The sequence below is a fragment of the Pituophis catenifer genome, unplaced genomic scaffold (assembly GCF_029215685.1).
Source record: "Pituophis catenifer annectens isolate HBS135680 unplaced genomic scaffold, rPitCat1.0.hap2 SCAF_10, whole genome shotgun sequence".
Classification (NCBI taxonomy): domain Eukaryota; kingdom Metazoa; phylum Chordata; class Lepidosauria; order Squamata; family Colubridae; genus Pituophis; species Pituophis catenifer.
In genome coordinates this window covers 6,179,821-6,195,928 of record NW_027256890.1, presented here as the reverse complement: position 1 = coordinate 6,195,928, position 16,108 = coordinate 6,179,821, and the positions used below count along the sequence as shown (strand labels likewise).

The following is a 16,108-nucleotide window of genomic DNA, read 5'->3' as shown; positions in this document are numbered from 1 at the left end:
CAGAAAAGGTTAGCCATCTCTGTTCTGCTCTGCTCTTCTTTTCTTTTCTTTTCTTCTTTTTTTCTTTTCTTTTCTTTTCTTTTCTTTTCTTTTCTTTTCTTTTTTTCTCCTTTCCTTTCCTTTCCTTTCCTTTCCTTTCCTTCCCTTCTTTTTTCTTTTTTTCTTTTCTTTTCTTTTCTCCTTTCCTTTCCTTTCCTTTCCTTTCCTTTCCTTTCCTTTCCTTTCCTTTCCTTTCCTTTCCTTTCCTTTCCTTTCCTTTCCTTTCCTTTCCTTTCCTTTCCTTCCCTTTCCTTCCCTTCCCTTCCCTTCCTTTCTTTTCTTTTCTTCTCTTTTCTTTTTTCTTTTCTTTTTATTTATTTTATTTTATTTCTATACTGCCCTTCTCCTGCGGGACTCAGGGCGGTGTACAGCCAAGATAAAACATAGCATATAAAATTTAAAAAACATTTTAAAAAAACCAATTAAAACTGAATTCAAATTAAATTCCATTCCATTCCATTCCATTCCATTCCATATTCTAATTCTAATTCTATTCCATTATTTCTATTTCTATTCTTATTCTATTCTATCCCGAATTGTGCCTTTTTGTATGCTGTGGCTGCCTGAATTCCAACGCTAAGCATTGCAGCGAGTGTGCATGAAACTACTTGGCAATTCTCGCTTGGCTCAAAATGGGCCTTCGTAATTTTATTCTCAACACTAACAATATTTACTTTGACACCTACGAGAACAATTCTAGCAGCTAATGTACTCTGCATTCAAAACTGCCGAAGCTTAAAACTTAAAAGGAAGCAGAAGAAGAAGGGGAGAAAAAAATAACAGCATAGTAGTTACACACACACACACACACACACACACACACCCACACCCAAAACTTTATGTACATAAAGTGCTCAGGATAAACTGCCATCACACTGATGTCAAGATAATGCAGGCAGGATTTTTTTATGCTGTTTTTGTTTTTTTGAAAAAAATAAAAAGTGAGAGATTTTAAACTGCGTTACACTGAACTCTTCAAAAGCTGCATTGCTAATCCTCCCACTTTCCTTAAACATTTCTCAGAATTTCAAACCTAGGAGGGAGCAGCGATCGACCAATTGCCAAGATTTCATTTCAGCAACTTTTGCAAAGAGCAATGTGGCAGGATGGGCAGTCCTTGACTTACAACAGTTCCTTTCACAAGCGTTCGAAGCTATGATGGCGCTGAAAAAAGTGACTTACGATGCGTTTTTCACCCTTAGGACTGTTTTTCCACACTTATGACCATAGCAGCAGCAGTAGCAGCATGGTCACGTGATTAAAATTTAGACGTTTGGCAACTGAGTCATAATTTATGATGGTTGCCACGTCCCGGACTCAAGAGGGATGTAAAGCACTGTGAAGTGGTACATAAGTCTTTATTGCTATTGCTATCTGATAGCAAGAGAATGACAACCTTGCTGTCTGAAAAACAGACCTGTGGCTGAAAAATAGGGCATCCTGAAATCTGTTTATGGACCCGGTCTCAATGTCAACTGGGATCTACAATAGCATTTTACAAGACTGGATGTCTTAACACGAGAGCTGTGGGCAGAATGAAATAAAATATACAGTTCATCGGCATTCCACAAGTGTTGAATTGTCTATGAGCATTTGATTGACAGGGAGAGCAGTTCTCATCCAGGCCAACAGAGAAGGCAAAAAAGAACTCAAAGAAAAAAAGGAGAAATTGGGCGTTCTGGGGAATAGCAAGAACTTTTGAATTTTTAATAGTGATAAAAGGTAAAGGTTCCCCTCGCACATATGTGCTGGTCGTTCCTGATTCTAGAGGGCGGTGCTCATCTCTATTTCAAAGCCGAAGAGCCAGCGCTGTCCGAAGACATCTCCGTGGTCATGTGGCTGGCATGATTCAACGCCAAAGGCGCACGGAACGCTGTTCCCTTCCCACCAAAGGTGGTCCCTATTTTTCTACTTGCATTTTTTACCTGCTTTTGAACTGCTAGGTTGGCAGAAGCTGGGACAAGTCACGGGAGCTCCCCCCGTTACGCGGCACTAGGGATTCGAACCGCTGAACTGCCAGCCTTTTTGATCCACAAGCTCAGCGTCTTAGCCATTGAGCTACTGTGCCCCTCTCAAGTTTCCATAGCTCATGACAAAGTCTTCTGGCAGAGGAGCACCAAGTCAGAGATGGCGAATCTCTGCCTACAAATTCAGCTTCTAGAGACAAGATCGCTGCCTGCGACGGTAGACAATATCAAGCTTTATTTCATTTGTCTATGGCATCCAGGTCATGGTTGTCCCAAAAGGTTTTTTGTTTTTGTTTTTTAAAAAAAGAGCAAATGAACTTCCTTAAAAAAAAAAAAAAGCACCTTTGGGACGATTTCATTTATTAAAGTTATGTGCTGCCCCTCACACCGATAATTTGGCCCTTGAGGAACAAGCATTTGAAATCACGTAAGGCAGTTTCCTATAGAAAAGAATTATATGGCCACTCCTGATATCCCTTTCTTGGATGTTCTCCCACTAAATAAAATTTGGAATGTTTGAAAATAATCACCCAGACAAAGATGACACCTCAGTCTATGGGCAAGGCGCTTCCTCTCAATCCCAAGATTGTGATAATCTTTTGTAAAGATCGTAAATGCTACTTCTATTTTATTATGGTTTTTTTTTTAAAAGTTATGGTAATTTTCTTCAGCCCTCTTAAGTAATTCTCTCTCATTTTGCAAGACCTCATTTTCTTATTAAGATGACTATTCGGTGATTAGCATCACGCCCTTTGCTCAGCTGGCCTTTAGCTCATTTTAATATTTAATGTGCAATAAATGACTCACTTTACAAATTCATTCGGTGTTGCAGAACAGATAAAACTAACAATGACAACCGAGACAAATGTTCTGTGGAGAAAGTTATGCAACTCCACTCCCCACCTCCACTTTTACCATAGCGTTACTTATTTGCAGTAACAAATATGAAGTACTAATAAACAAAAGAAAGGAAAAAAACATGTTTTCGAAAGGATAAGCCGCCAGGAAATCATCAATAAATGTTTTACTCTCAAAACATGAATCATTATATACCGATTATGTTTAAAATTCTTTCTGAGCTTTCAAAAGATAATAATCTCGATGCCAGGAATCCAATTATAAGATACCTCTGTATACAATGAGTTCTTTCCGTATCCAAATCATTTAATCAGATCAGTTATCTTTTGGATATTCACCAGTTTAAATTGCTTGAGCAAAAGTTTGTCTGGAATGCAAAGTGTGAACCTCTATGCCCTTTTCCTTCTGAGTGAGGAAGGCATCTCCAATGCAACTAATTTCATGCAGAAAAATGAGCAATTGGGCTACGAAAGCATGGAAATTAAGGCACTCCTTCAAACCAACTATTTATCCAGGACAAGGCAATGTTTACAATAAGTTAATTAAGAAAAGCTTTCGCTGCTAGAAGCACAAGAACGAATTAAGGGGTGGATGGCAATGCAAGGAAAGGACACAAATTGCTTCTCCATCATCTGCATTTAGCTAAGTCTGATTTTTGCTTCACGTTTGCATACCTTGGTACTCAACTGCTTTGAAACTCATCAAATTTGGTACTCAACACATTTTGACATGAAGATTTTGTTCATTTGTTTGGTACTCAAAGCACAAGCTAGAACTTGTTTGGTGTTGGCTGCCTTGTGACTCAAATTTTTTTGTGGGAAAAAAAACTGTTCGATGCTCACAAGTTTTTGGAACTCATCACATCTCCCAGAACCAATTAACAAGGAGTACCGAGGTACCACTGTACTTTGAGCTGTTATTTTTTTAAAAAATCACATTCACGAGCTTTGTAGGTTACCAGTTTGAGAAACTGAGAAGCCACATAAGAGAAACCGCCATCCAACTATAAACCCCCATTGAGCCTGTCCACCTCATCACATCTATAAATCAAATTCTTTACGATCAGAGATCAGTAATAAAAACAACCCAATAAAAAAAAATCAAGCCACCCAACCTATGTGAAACAATCAGTCATTTCGGGAAGTCTGAAGGCACTGCAGTATAGAAGGCACTGTGCTCGTAATTCCTAGACATTTTTTTTTAACTTGGCTGTAAAAAAAAAAAAAAATAGGCCACAGGGAAAGTTGGCCCTCACTGGCCAGGTATCTAATGTTCTGTAGCATTCCTTATCACAGAAATGAACAATATTAGTTTTATTTCTCACTGAAACCAGTCATATATTTAAAAGAAAAAAAACTATTCATGGCATGCTGTTAAGAGCCTGCCTCTCTGCCATTCTGCATCATCCTATCTTTGGTCTTCTAACTATAGATTAGTAACCTCCTTTTTAAAGGAAGAACGGTGGTGTATTTCTGAAACGAATGAAGCAGCTTTGATTTTTTTATTTCCTTTTCCCCTACAGGGGAGAAATATAGCTAAATTAACATTTTCCCACTGTTACGAGACACGTGGGTTTTGATGACGGGTCCCTCTTCCGTTCAGTATCTTTGAGGCATTGTCACAGGGAAGCAACGCCAGGAAAAATAAAAAGTTTGACTCAAATGGAAGGTTAAATGCTTACGTTCCACACCAAGAACGAGCTAGCTCCAAATAAGTGCAGCCCAGATGATTTCTGGTTTTTTAAATCGGAATGATTACGGTTCCACGGATATTATGTTGAGAAAGCAAGAATCTAAAACCTTTCCTATAAGAGTCCTCGTTCCTCTGATGCTAACACAGACTAATAGGAAGCTGTCGTTATCTCACATCTGGAGAGGGGAAGTATGAAAAATATTACTAACTATATCCTCTGATGCTCAATTTGTGTAGACTAATGCATGGCATGCGCCTTCAGAAATGAAACCATCTTCGTTAATTTGATTCTCCTTCCACTCTGCTCTTTGTGGAGTTTAGGATATCGATATTGCACAATCCATCTCCACTCGTCTAATAAAACGGGCAGCGGGATGATGGGAAAAGAACAAAAATACATCATCGGGGTGCAACTATTGCTACTCGAGAATGACAGGCCATTTTTCCTGCAAGCGGGACTATCAACTCTGAATCCACAGCTTCATTGTTCAACCCCAAGCTGCCTGGGGGGAAAAAAAAATCCGGACAGGTTGCAGGGAGGCTGTATTAAACAGCATCTTCTCAAGCCACAAAGATATGCTCTTTGATTGTGGGAGTGGGGACCCTAATCAAGAAAACATCACCTGTTAAGTCTGTAGAGATTCTCAGTCATCCAGACCATGGTGGTCCCAAAGGTGCTTTTTCAGGAGGCAACTGGACTTTCTCGTCTTTTTCTTTTGAAGACGTTTTGCTTCTCATCCAAAAAGCATCTTCAGCTCTGACAGGAGAGTGGGGAATGGAAGGATTTACAAACTTTTTGTCAGCGTTTCAACGCTGGCATAGAGAGCAGAGGAGAGCGAGAGATAAACTCTGAAACTTTTGCCTGCTAAATCCCTTTGAAGTCGGGTTGTCATGGAAATGAGGGGAGGGGGCACATTCCTGGGAAATGACGAGAAAAGAAGTCTGAAGAATGACTTGGAAGATAGCCAATGAGAAGCAGAGATTTGGGGATCGGAAAGGGAGGGATTGGGGTGCAAAAGGTCAGTCTTGTCTGTGTGGAGTCATGATCCGGTGGCTATGCTCAATTAAAGAAAGATTTCCTTAAAGATTGGCAGTTTGGAAATTCATTTAATTTTGAGATAGCATCGCGGTCTGACACTTTTAGTTATACAATTTGGAATGAACACCCTTTGAATGGTGTGGGATTAGGAATAGATTTCCAGAGGAGGGAAAAAATTAGAGACTACAAGAACTGGGAGTGCCACTCAGGTGACCCTGATGACACAGATAAACCTCCAAGTGGTCTCAACGACCCTCTAAAATGATGAAAATGATAAACTGTCTGCAAGGAGTATAAATCCTTCCATTCCCCACCAGCCAGTCAGAGCTGAAGAAGCTTCTAGGATGTGAAGCGAAAGGTCTTCAAAGAAAAAACAAGAAAGTCCAGTTGCCTCCTGAAAAAGCACCTTTGGGATCATCTTTTAAGGCAGGGGTCCCCAACCCCCAGGGCCTTGACCTGGTACTGGATCATGGCCTGTTGAGTATCAGGCACACAAAACTCCATTTGTGCAAGCACTGGGTGTATGCATTGGCCCGTGAAGCTCCATTTGTGCAAGTGCATCCGCTGTATGGGGGGGAACCATCCTGTCTCCGCCGTCCCCCACCCCCGCTGATCCGCAAAGCGAAAAAGGTTGGGGACCCCTGTTTTACAACATACAGATTTAAGCGAGGTCTGATGCCATGCATTAACAGAGAGATACAATCAAGATCAAGGGAGGTACTAATACCACTCTATAAAGCCTTAGTAAGACCACACCTAGAATCTGCATCCAGTTTTGGTCACCACACTATAAAAAAGATGTTAAATCTCTAGAAAGAGTGCAGAGGAGAGCAACCAGGATGATGAGGCTAAAACATATGAGGAACGGTTGCAGGAACTGGGCATGGCTAGTCTAGTGAAGAGAAGGACCAGGGGAGACAGGATAGCAGTCTTCCAATATTTGAGGGGCTGCCACAGAGAGGAGAGGAGGGGGATCAAAATATTTTCCAAAGCACCAGAAGGCCAAACAAGGAATAATGGATGGAAACTGATCAAGGAGAGATTCAACCTAGAAATAAGGAGAAATTTTCTGACAGTGAGAACAATCAACCAATGGAACAGAAGTTGCCTTCAGAAGTTGTGGGAGCTTCATCCCTGGAAGTCTTCAAGAAGAAACTGGGCTGCCATTGGTCAGAAATGGTCTAGGGTCTCCTGCTTGGGCGAGGGGATTGGACTAGATGACCTACAAGGTCCTTTCCAACTCTGTTAATCTGTTATCTGTTAAAAATGCAGTTGCTCTGATGAAACCCCCTCGACCCAAATTCTGAATTCGGGGAAAGTAACAGGTAGTCCTCGACTTACGACTTCAATCAAGCCCAGAATTTCAGTTTGCCAAGGGAGACATTTGTTAAGTGAGCTTTGCCCCATTTTGCGACCTTTCTTGCCACAGCTGTTAAGTGAATCGCTGCAGTTGTGAAACTAGTAAACCCGGTTGCTACGTGAATCTGGCTTCCCCGTTGACTTTCCTTGCCAGACACAAAAGGGGAACCGCGTTGCAACCGTCATAAAGTAAGAGCCAGTTGCCAAGCGTCTGAATTTTGATCACCTGACCCTAAGGATGATGCCGCAACAGTCGTTAAGTGTGAAAAATGGTCCTAAGTTACTTTTTGTTCAGTGCTGTTGTAACTTTGAACGGCTACTAATGTCAGAGGTGGCAAGGATCTTTTTACACATGAAAAATTGCCAGGCCCCCTAAGAACCAGGAACGACATGTGGAGATGCTTGTGAGTAGTTGCCTTTATGTCCTTTACCTAAGGACAGAATCTTGCCAGACTAAAGCAAAGATAGCGAACCTCTTTGGCACTAAGTGCCCAAACCGGAATGTGCCCGCGCGCTGGAGCACCGGAAACCCAAAGATTACCTGGCCGGTGCACATGCCGACCACCTGACCTTTGGGTTTCCGGTGCGTGCATGTTTGCTGGTCAGCTGGCCTTTGGCCGTGTGTACGAAGAACAGCATGTGCACGCCGGAAACCACAAGAGCAGCTGGCAACGGTGCCCGTGCCCACAGAGAGGGCTGTGTGTGCCACCTCTGGCACGCGTGCCATAGGTTTGCCATCATGGGAGCAGGGTGGATAAAAATCAATGATTTTTTTTAAAAAATCAAAAAAAATCAGATTTTTTAAAATTTAAATCGGATTTTTTTAATTTAAATCGAATTTATTTTAATAAAAAACTTTGGGGGCAAAAATCTATTGTGAGATAGTTTTCTATTTAAGGTACATAAATAATTTAGTTTATTCAGCATGAAATGGAGCTTAGTTATGTAGCACGAGGCTGTATATTCTGCAACACTGGGACTATCGGTGAGTCAACAGTGGATCAAAGGAGTAGCAGAGATGACAGTTGCTCTTTAAAAATCGTGATTTAAATCGAGTTGATTTAAATCAAGCCTTTTTACTAGTGATTTAAATTGTGATTTAAATCGAGTTGATTTAAATCAAATCCACCCTGCATGGGAGTAAAGCAATCGTCAGCGTAACTCAAAATCTGCTATGTGAATTGCTAGGGAGGGTCCCACTTTGCCCCCTTCCTGCCTACCAGACATTCCAAGCTCCCGCTGTCACTTTGCCCTCCGGAAAGGAGCCCCTCCTTCCTGCAACCCCCCCCCCCGACATCTTTCTGTTCCAAAAAGGCATTCATTCATCTATGAAATAAGATTCCCTTGTCACGTCTTTAACCTTAGATCTGCTAACTGCTCCGAGATTCCAGCTTATTTAATTGGAAGTTCCAAATACCCAATTCATTTTATACCCATGTAGGCTCAAATTACTTATCAGTATCTCCAAAATAATGAGATTGTTTTCTATTAGTACTGAGATTGGACCTTATTAGCAGAGACACCATTGCTCTTTCTAGACAGATAACTCTTGAGTTGCGGATAGCAAATGACAGAACCGTAACTTCCCTTTCCTGAAACTGATGTGTGTGCATGCGCGGAAGGAGCGTGAGCGAGCAAAGCGCATGCACAGAAGGCGGGGTTTATGTGCGAAGTGACGAACCGGTGGTAACAAAATGTGAAACCCACCGCTGGTCTCAACATGTGACTGAAAAAGTGGTAACCTAGGGGTGAAATGCTCCTGGTTCGGACCAGATCACCCGATCCGGTAGCAATGGAGGCAGGTGGTTCGGAGAACTGGTAGCAAAAATCCCTGCTCCCCCCCACCCATGCCCAGCTGAGCCGCACAATCATCAGAGGCGTTTTTTTTACTTTTAAAAGCATTTTTTCTACAACCTCTTCGGCCGAAAAAATGCTTTTAAAAGTAAAAAAAAAAGCCTCTGATGATCACGCGGCTCAGCTGGGATCGTCAGAGCCTTTTGAAAGCATTTTTTAACAACCTCTTCGCCGAACAGGTTGTAGAAAAAATGGTTTTAAAAGTAAAAAAAAAAATGGCCACGCCCACCCAGTCACATTACCCCCCACCAAGCCACGCCCACAGAACCAGTAGTAACAATTTTTAGATTTCACCACTGCGGTAATGACGCAAGCATGCAACCAGGTTGACAAGCAGCACCTCTCCTACCAGGCTATCCAATACAGGTAAAAGTCCTCGACTTACAACTGGGGGTTTGGTGACAACGTTCAAAGTTACAACGGCACTGAGAACTGTGACTTGTGAGCGTTTTTCAAAGTTATGACCTTTGCAGCATCCCCACGGCCGTGGGATCAAAATTCAGACGCTTGGCAACTGGTTTCATATTTATGACCTTTGCTGGGTCCTGTGATCGATCCCCTTTGTGACCTTCTGACGAGAAGTCAATGGGAAACCAGCATTCGCTTTACAACGCTGTTACTAGCTTAACGGCTGCAAGGATTCACTGAACAATGGTGCCAAGAAAAGTTGTCAAATGGGGTTTAAAACCCACTGAACAAATGTCTCACTTGACAACAGAAGTGTTGGGTTCAACCATGGCCGTAAGTCCAGGGCTACCTGTAGCCGTCACTGTTGTCTCTTCCAGCCCATTGTGCACACCGACTTTCTGAAAGGCTTCATTCTCGTTTATCAACAGGATGTACTTACGATCAGAAGAATATTCCATTTGGGACGACGGAGTGGTTGTTCCTTCAGCCGCCTGAGACGCAGTGGCGTTTTCGGCTTGAGCTTTGCGAACAAGGGCTGCCAACGGGTGATCGGGATCTACCACTTTCAGCGGCTACAGGGGGCAAAGACAAGGGACATCATGGTGGCTGAACTCCCTCACCTTGACTGCCCAATGTCGAAGTGATTCAAATGGCTTGCTGGAAATCATCATCACTTAATGACCCCATAATCCTTTGCGGGGTGGAGTCTGGGCAACTGAATGGAGCTGATTGTTTACTGACCAGATGCCCTTCCTGTCGCCAGTACGGAGTTTTATTCAGCAGATTATATTATCAATGTGCCCAGAGAGAGGCCGTTTTCCTGATTCATCGTTGCCACACAGTTGCAGGAGGTGGAGGTGGAAAGGAGGTTGGAATGCCTTACTAGACACTACATCTTTCTCGTGGGAACCAAGATCATCTCCCAGGTGATGGAGGGAGGAGGAGAGTGCCTGAGGGGCCTGCCAACTAACCTAATTGGCCAATGTGACCAGTGACACTTGGGGAAGGGGTTATTGCCTGATTTAATTATACTGAACCCGTGGGAATGATTCAGTTGGTTTTACACTAAGTGTGCCGAAATGATGTACCCAATAAAGAAGTTCTTTGAGGAAGCAAGTGGCCTCGTAGTTCTGATTTGCTTTGTTAGTCGGGACTTTGACAATCTGATTTATATCCTGCCTTACTTTTGTAAATAATTCCAGGTGGTGAACTATCTAATACTCCTTTGTTTCTGTTTTCTCTGCAACAACCACCCTGTGAGGTGCGTTAGGCTGAGAGGGTGAGACAGATTCAAAGACATCCAGACGGCTTTCATGCCTAAATTAGAACTAGAACTCACCATCTCCTGGTGATGGGTCCAAAGCCACCCAGTTGGCTTTTTTGCCTAAAATGGGATTAGAAGTCACCATCTCCTGGTGATTGGCCCAAAGTCATCTAGCTGGTGGGACTAGAACTCACAGTCTCCTGGTTTCTGGGCCAGCATCTTAACCACTGCACAAAACTGGCTCTCTATCCTAGTGGTTAGAGTGCAGTACTGCAGGCTACTTCAGCTGACTGCTAGCTGCAGTTCGGCAGTTCAAATCTCACCAGCTCAAGGTTGACTCAGCCTTCCAAGATGGGTAAATAAAATGAGGACCCAGATTGTTGGCGGCAATAGGCTGACTCTGTAAACCTCTTAGAGAGGGCTGTAAAAACACTGTAAAGCGGTATATAACTCTAAGTCCTATTGCTAGTATTATTAGAAGGGACAATGTTTTATCATTTTTACCAATCGAAGAGAATGTTCTTTGTAATTGTTAACTTTTATCGAGCTTTTTTTGCCCATCCAAAAGAGGTGGGGAAAAAGGTTGAATTGTGTCCCCTCCCTGAAAGAAACTGTGTTGAGATCAGAGAAGTGGCTTCTGAAACGTCATCGTAGAAAACAGCTACCACCTAAATAGAGGTGAAGGAAGGAAAATCTCAAAGGTTTTTTGCTAGTGAACAAGAGGAAAATAACTCTACTTCATATGGCGTGCAAACCTAGAAGGGCATTATCTACCATTAGTAACCTGGAATAGGGGTCTTGTCAGATCCGTGCATCTGCCATTCTTCGGTGGAAGAAGGGGGGTAGGTGGGTTTGGATTTGATACATAGTTTCTCTTTCCTTTCTATGTATCTGGGATATCCTATTTCTTGCCTTGTATAACCTTTCACTTGATTTATAACCGTTGCCTGGTGCTTCAGATGCCTGGAAATTTCTCACCTCTTGGGGAATACAAGGGGAGGGCCATGTGGATTGCAATGTCGTAAGACGGCCCTGAGAAACGGTTTATCCATTTCTCAGAGAGGCTGGCACGAAAAAAATCTTCACACCTGCGGATTGGTGGAATCCACAATCGAATGGCTGGGAGGGGTTCTTAATTTCTTTTATCCTGGACTGGGACCTCAGAGCCTGCTTTGAATTCTGACTTGCTTTCGCCTCTTTTCAATAAAAGGTTCCTTTTGAAGTACAAAGTTTCAAGAGTTTATACCAGGAGTTTGCAATGTTAAACACTCAAAGAACCGTTTGGACCCGTTTCCCACAGAAAAGAAAACACCGGCAGCCACAAAACCTGGGTGGGCGTGGCCAACTCAATGTCACTCACTTCCACCAGTCACATGACCCCCCCAGCCACGCCTACCCAGCAGGTCATTAGGGTAGAGAACCAGTTGTTAAAAAACACCGGGAACCACAAAATCCTTTTGATATCTCTCTCTCTCTCTCTGTCCTGGCCACTTCTCCATGCCCCGCCATCGCCCTTAGCTTCTCAGGCCAGGCAAGAAGTGACTGGGAGGGCAGAGCAAGGGGCGGGGCCAGCCAGTGTGGGATCACCTGACAGGAAGCCACAGCAGAGGGCCCAAAGAACCACACGTTGCTGACTCCAGTGGTGAAATCCAAATTTTTTTACTACCGGTTTTGTGGCTGTGGCTCGGTGGGCTTTGCAGGGAAAGGATACTGCAAAATCCCCATTCCCTTCCCACTCCTGGGGAATGGTATTGCAAAATCTCCATCCCCCCCCCACTCCAGCCAGGGGTGGTATTTGCCAGTTCTCTGAACTGCTCAAAATTTCCGCTACCGATTCTCCAGAACCTGTCAGAACCTGCTGGATTTCAACCCTGGTCTATACTTTCTTGAAGGGGTGGGGGGAGGCTGGCCTTACAGAACAAGCAAAGGGGTAGCGGGGGAGGAAGGCATGGAGGAGTTACTGTATATAAAAACTCACAAACTTTGACAGCACATTTAAAACCAGCTGGGAAGTCTCTTTAAAAGAAAAGGAACCGACTGCATCACCTTCATCAGCTCTTCTAGCCTGCTCCGTTTCTTAGAAGCGAAAAGGCTGGGGTGCAGATAATTGCCTTCATTGTCATCGTCGTCATCATCATCATCTTCATCGCCATCTTCCATTGCATCTGCCGAGTGAAGAACAGAAAGGATGAGACTTTTTTTTTAAACGGCAGTATTCCAGAGCGCCACATTGTTGGGAAGGGCCCTGAAAGGAAGGAGTTCCAAAGCCCTAAGCCTAGACAAAACCATCGGGGCGCCATTCCGGGGCACTGCAGAGGCTGCCGCATTGGCAAGCTTTGGTTCAAAGGCTGCCGTGGTGATTGACAACGCGACGTTCGGAATGCTGCAAATGATGCTGCCTTGAAGGCACTGATCCTGGTTGGGCAAGCTCGCCCTGCGCAGCGTCCGTTTTCCATAGCAATACGGGTAATCCCCATTTTATAATAGTTCACTTCCATTTATTTATTTTGTCATGTTAAGTTCACTTCTATTTATTTATTGAGTCATGTTCATGTCGTGTGTATCGGAGGTGGTGACTCTTTGAGCTGTATGCAATGAAATTGCATTTTAATGTACATTCAAAGTGACAATAAAGTTATTATTCTTTTCTATACTATGCTGCTACTCTATTTTAAATTCTATTCTATTCTATTCTATTCTATTCTATTCTATTCTATTCTATTCTATTCTATTCTATTCTATTCTATTCTATTCTATTCTATTCCATTCCATTCCATTCCATTCCATTCCATTCCACTTTCTATTCTTTTCCTTCTATTCTTTTCTCCTCCTCTATTCTATTCTTCCTTCTTCCTCCTCCTCCTTCTACTCTATTCTCTTCTCTTCTCCTCCTTCTATTCTCTCCTCCTCCTCCTCTATTCTATTCTAAATTCTATTCTATTCTACTCTATTCCATTCTCTCTCCCCTCCCCTCCCCTCCCCTCCCCTCCCCTCCCCATTCCATTTTATTCTATTCTCTATTCTGTTCTATTCTGAATTCTCCGTGGTCATGTGGCCAGCATGACTAAACGCCAAAGGTGCACGGAACGCTGTTCCCTTCCCATCAAAGGTGGTCCCTATTTTTGCATTTTTTACATGCTTTCGAACTGCTAGGTTGGCAGAAGCTGGGACAAGTCACGGGAGCGCACCCCGTTCCGCGGCACTAGGGATTCGAGCCACCAGACTGCCAACCTTCTGATCGACAAGCTCAGCGTCTTAGCCACTAAGCCACCGCGTCCCTGTCAAAGGAGTAAAACCATCTAAAAAACGCAAGCATAAAACTTCAGTTTTTTTTTTAAATGGATTTAAAAAAGAACTCGGTTTAAACGCTGCCAAAAGTTGGGTTATGCCTGGGGAGGTTGTCATTCGAAGCATTTAAACTTCTAATCCTCTCTATAGCCTTTGGAAGGGGGGAAAAAAACGATTTAAAACATTTGCAGCAGATATTAGCAAACAGCTTCCTCAGCTGTCAAAAGACGCTGGAGTGATTTAGGCAGGAACGCACAAGCTTACAGGCTGCCTCCCTCTTGATACCGTGTTTTTTTAAAAAAACAACAACCCACGAAGATTGCTTACTTTTTTCCTCCTCTTTTTTCTTCTCCGAAGAAGCAGCGTAGCGCCCTTCCTTCATGGCTTTCTGAATAAATTTGTAGTAAGGATTGAGATAGTGATCAAACCGCAGGAAATCAAACTGGGAGTTGCGAGCCTGTTTTGCTTTCAGCATAATCTCAAATTGGACGCCCTGTTTGCAGACAAAGTTCGCCGTCCGTTCGATGATGGCGTGCATTTTGGCAGTGGGGGGCTACGGGGGGAGATAAAAAAAAATTAGGTTTATCTTTTTTTTTTAATTGATTTTTATTAAGTAAACAATACATTACAATTCCACATTTTAGGTTTGGCAACGTGCAATCATGCTATATGCTTATATAAGTGGTATCTAATAGATTAAGTAGGTATTTTAAAATTAAAACATAGGATACTTATAGTTTATTACATTATGAATTATAGTATTACTATAATATATAGATTACATAAATACTTAAGCATTGTCCCCCTTAATAGTTAACTTTTGCATTTATTTTCTAGCCACCTGTACAATTAAAATTCCGAATCCTCATTCTCATTTAGCACATGTGTTAACCTGCACATTTCTGCGCATTCCAATATTTTACTGACTATCGTTCATTTAGGTTTATCTTTTAACAGATACAGTTCTTCTTTTGGTTCGGGGCTTCCTTTCCCTCTTTTTTTTTTTTTTTGTTTTCACGCTGTGGCAAATTATCTTAACCCTGGCAGCCAAACCGCCTGCTCTTTCCCGAGCGTTGCGTCGCCAAAGAGAAAATCAAAAGTTAATCTTTATATTCCCTCACCGCAATTACAACAGGGCAATGCAGAGATTTTACACCACAAATTGGTTTTAAGACAAAGGCGAGGGTGTGATTTCGCGACTTGCGATGCCAAAACTTAAGCACGGCTCGGCTGTGGATGAGCAGAAAAAGCCATCAAATCATCTTTCCATCTGCCTGGAATTGCAACAATAAAAGCGGGAAACCATAATGCATTACTTGTGAACCGTGGTCATCCAATAAGCAGCAGGCTATAGAGATAAAACTATGGAAAAAAAAAAGCTCCTGGATCTCATGATTGCAAAGCAAGATGAGGGGGGGGGGGGAAATGTGGCCATTAGAACGGTGAAAAGCTCAGAAAAAAGGCCAATTTTCTCGCCTTTTTTCATTTTTTGACCGCGAACAGTCCGCATTACAGTTTTATTCTTTTTCAATATGGGTGCAATCGTAAAACCTGAGGCATTAACTGGCAACTGAGGTCCCTCGCCCGTTTTTAGGGCTCTCGAAACCACAGATTTTTCCATTGTTGCCAAAAGGAAAGGTCGGGGCAATAAATACACCAAAAAGGGAGTGTGAATCTTTGATACGAAGCATTTACCAACAAGAACATTATTTAAAGAAAATACAGGGAAGTCCTTGACTTACAACAGTTCATTTAGTGACCGTTTGAAGGCACTGAAAAAAGTGATGTAGGATGTTTTTTTCACACTTAAGACTGTTGCAGCAGCCCCACAGTCACGTGATCAAAATTCAGACGCACTCGGCAACACTCATATTTATGACGGTCGAAGTGTCCTGGGGTCACGTGATCCCCTTTTGTGACCTTCTAGCAAGCAATATCAATGGGGGAGCCCGATTCACTTAACAGCGTGTTACTAACTTAACAACGGCAGAGATTCGCTTAGCATCTGTGGCAAGAAAAATCGTAAACATGGGGCAAAACTGACTTAACACCCATCTTGCTTAGGAACATAAACTTTGGGCTCAATTACGGTTGTAAGCAGAGGACTATCTGTATTGGATGGTGTTTTTTCTTTAATCAATGATTCCCCCCCCCCCATTTTTTTCCCCTAGTCAAATTGTCAGGCCTGGAAGCCATTTTTTATATTGGACCTTCAGGCCTGCCACATTTACTGCTGTGGGAAAATGGGAGGGAGGATTGTATGGAGCTTGGGTGATATATAGTCATAATAACATTCCTTTCTCAGAGAGTCAAGGACATCTTGCCCTGCACCTGGAGAGC

The 16,108-nt window shown here is 42.8% G+C and overlaps 1 protein-coding gene across 8 annotated transcripts in view; it reads right to left on the bottom strand.

Annotated features, from left to right (window-relative positions):
• SFSWAP (splicing factor SWAP) overlaps positions 1-16,108 on the bottom strand; it is a 124,091-nt gene that overhangs the window by 90,267 nt on the left and 17,716 nt on the right. For all 8 annotated transcript variants that reach the window (XR_011600836.1, XM_070951295.1, XM_070951296.1 and 5 more), the window contains 3 exons: positions 14,096-14,321; positions 12,527-12,645; positions 9,656-9,788 (listed from right to left, as the gene is read on the bottom strand). Coding sequence is in view for 7 of the 8 variants with exons in the window: in XM_070951295.1 (XP_070807396.1) it covers positions 9,656-9,788; positions 12,527-12,645; positions 14,096-14,321 (478 nt within the window). In the remaining variant the exon portion in view is untranslated. The remainder of the gene's footprint in view (positions 1-9,655; positions 9,789-12,526; positions 12,646-14,095; positions 14,322-16,108) is intronic.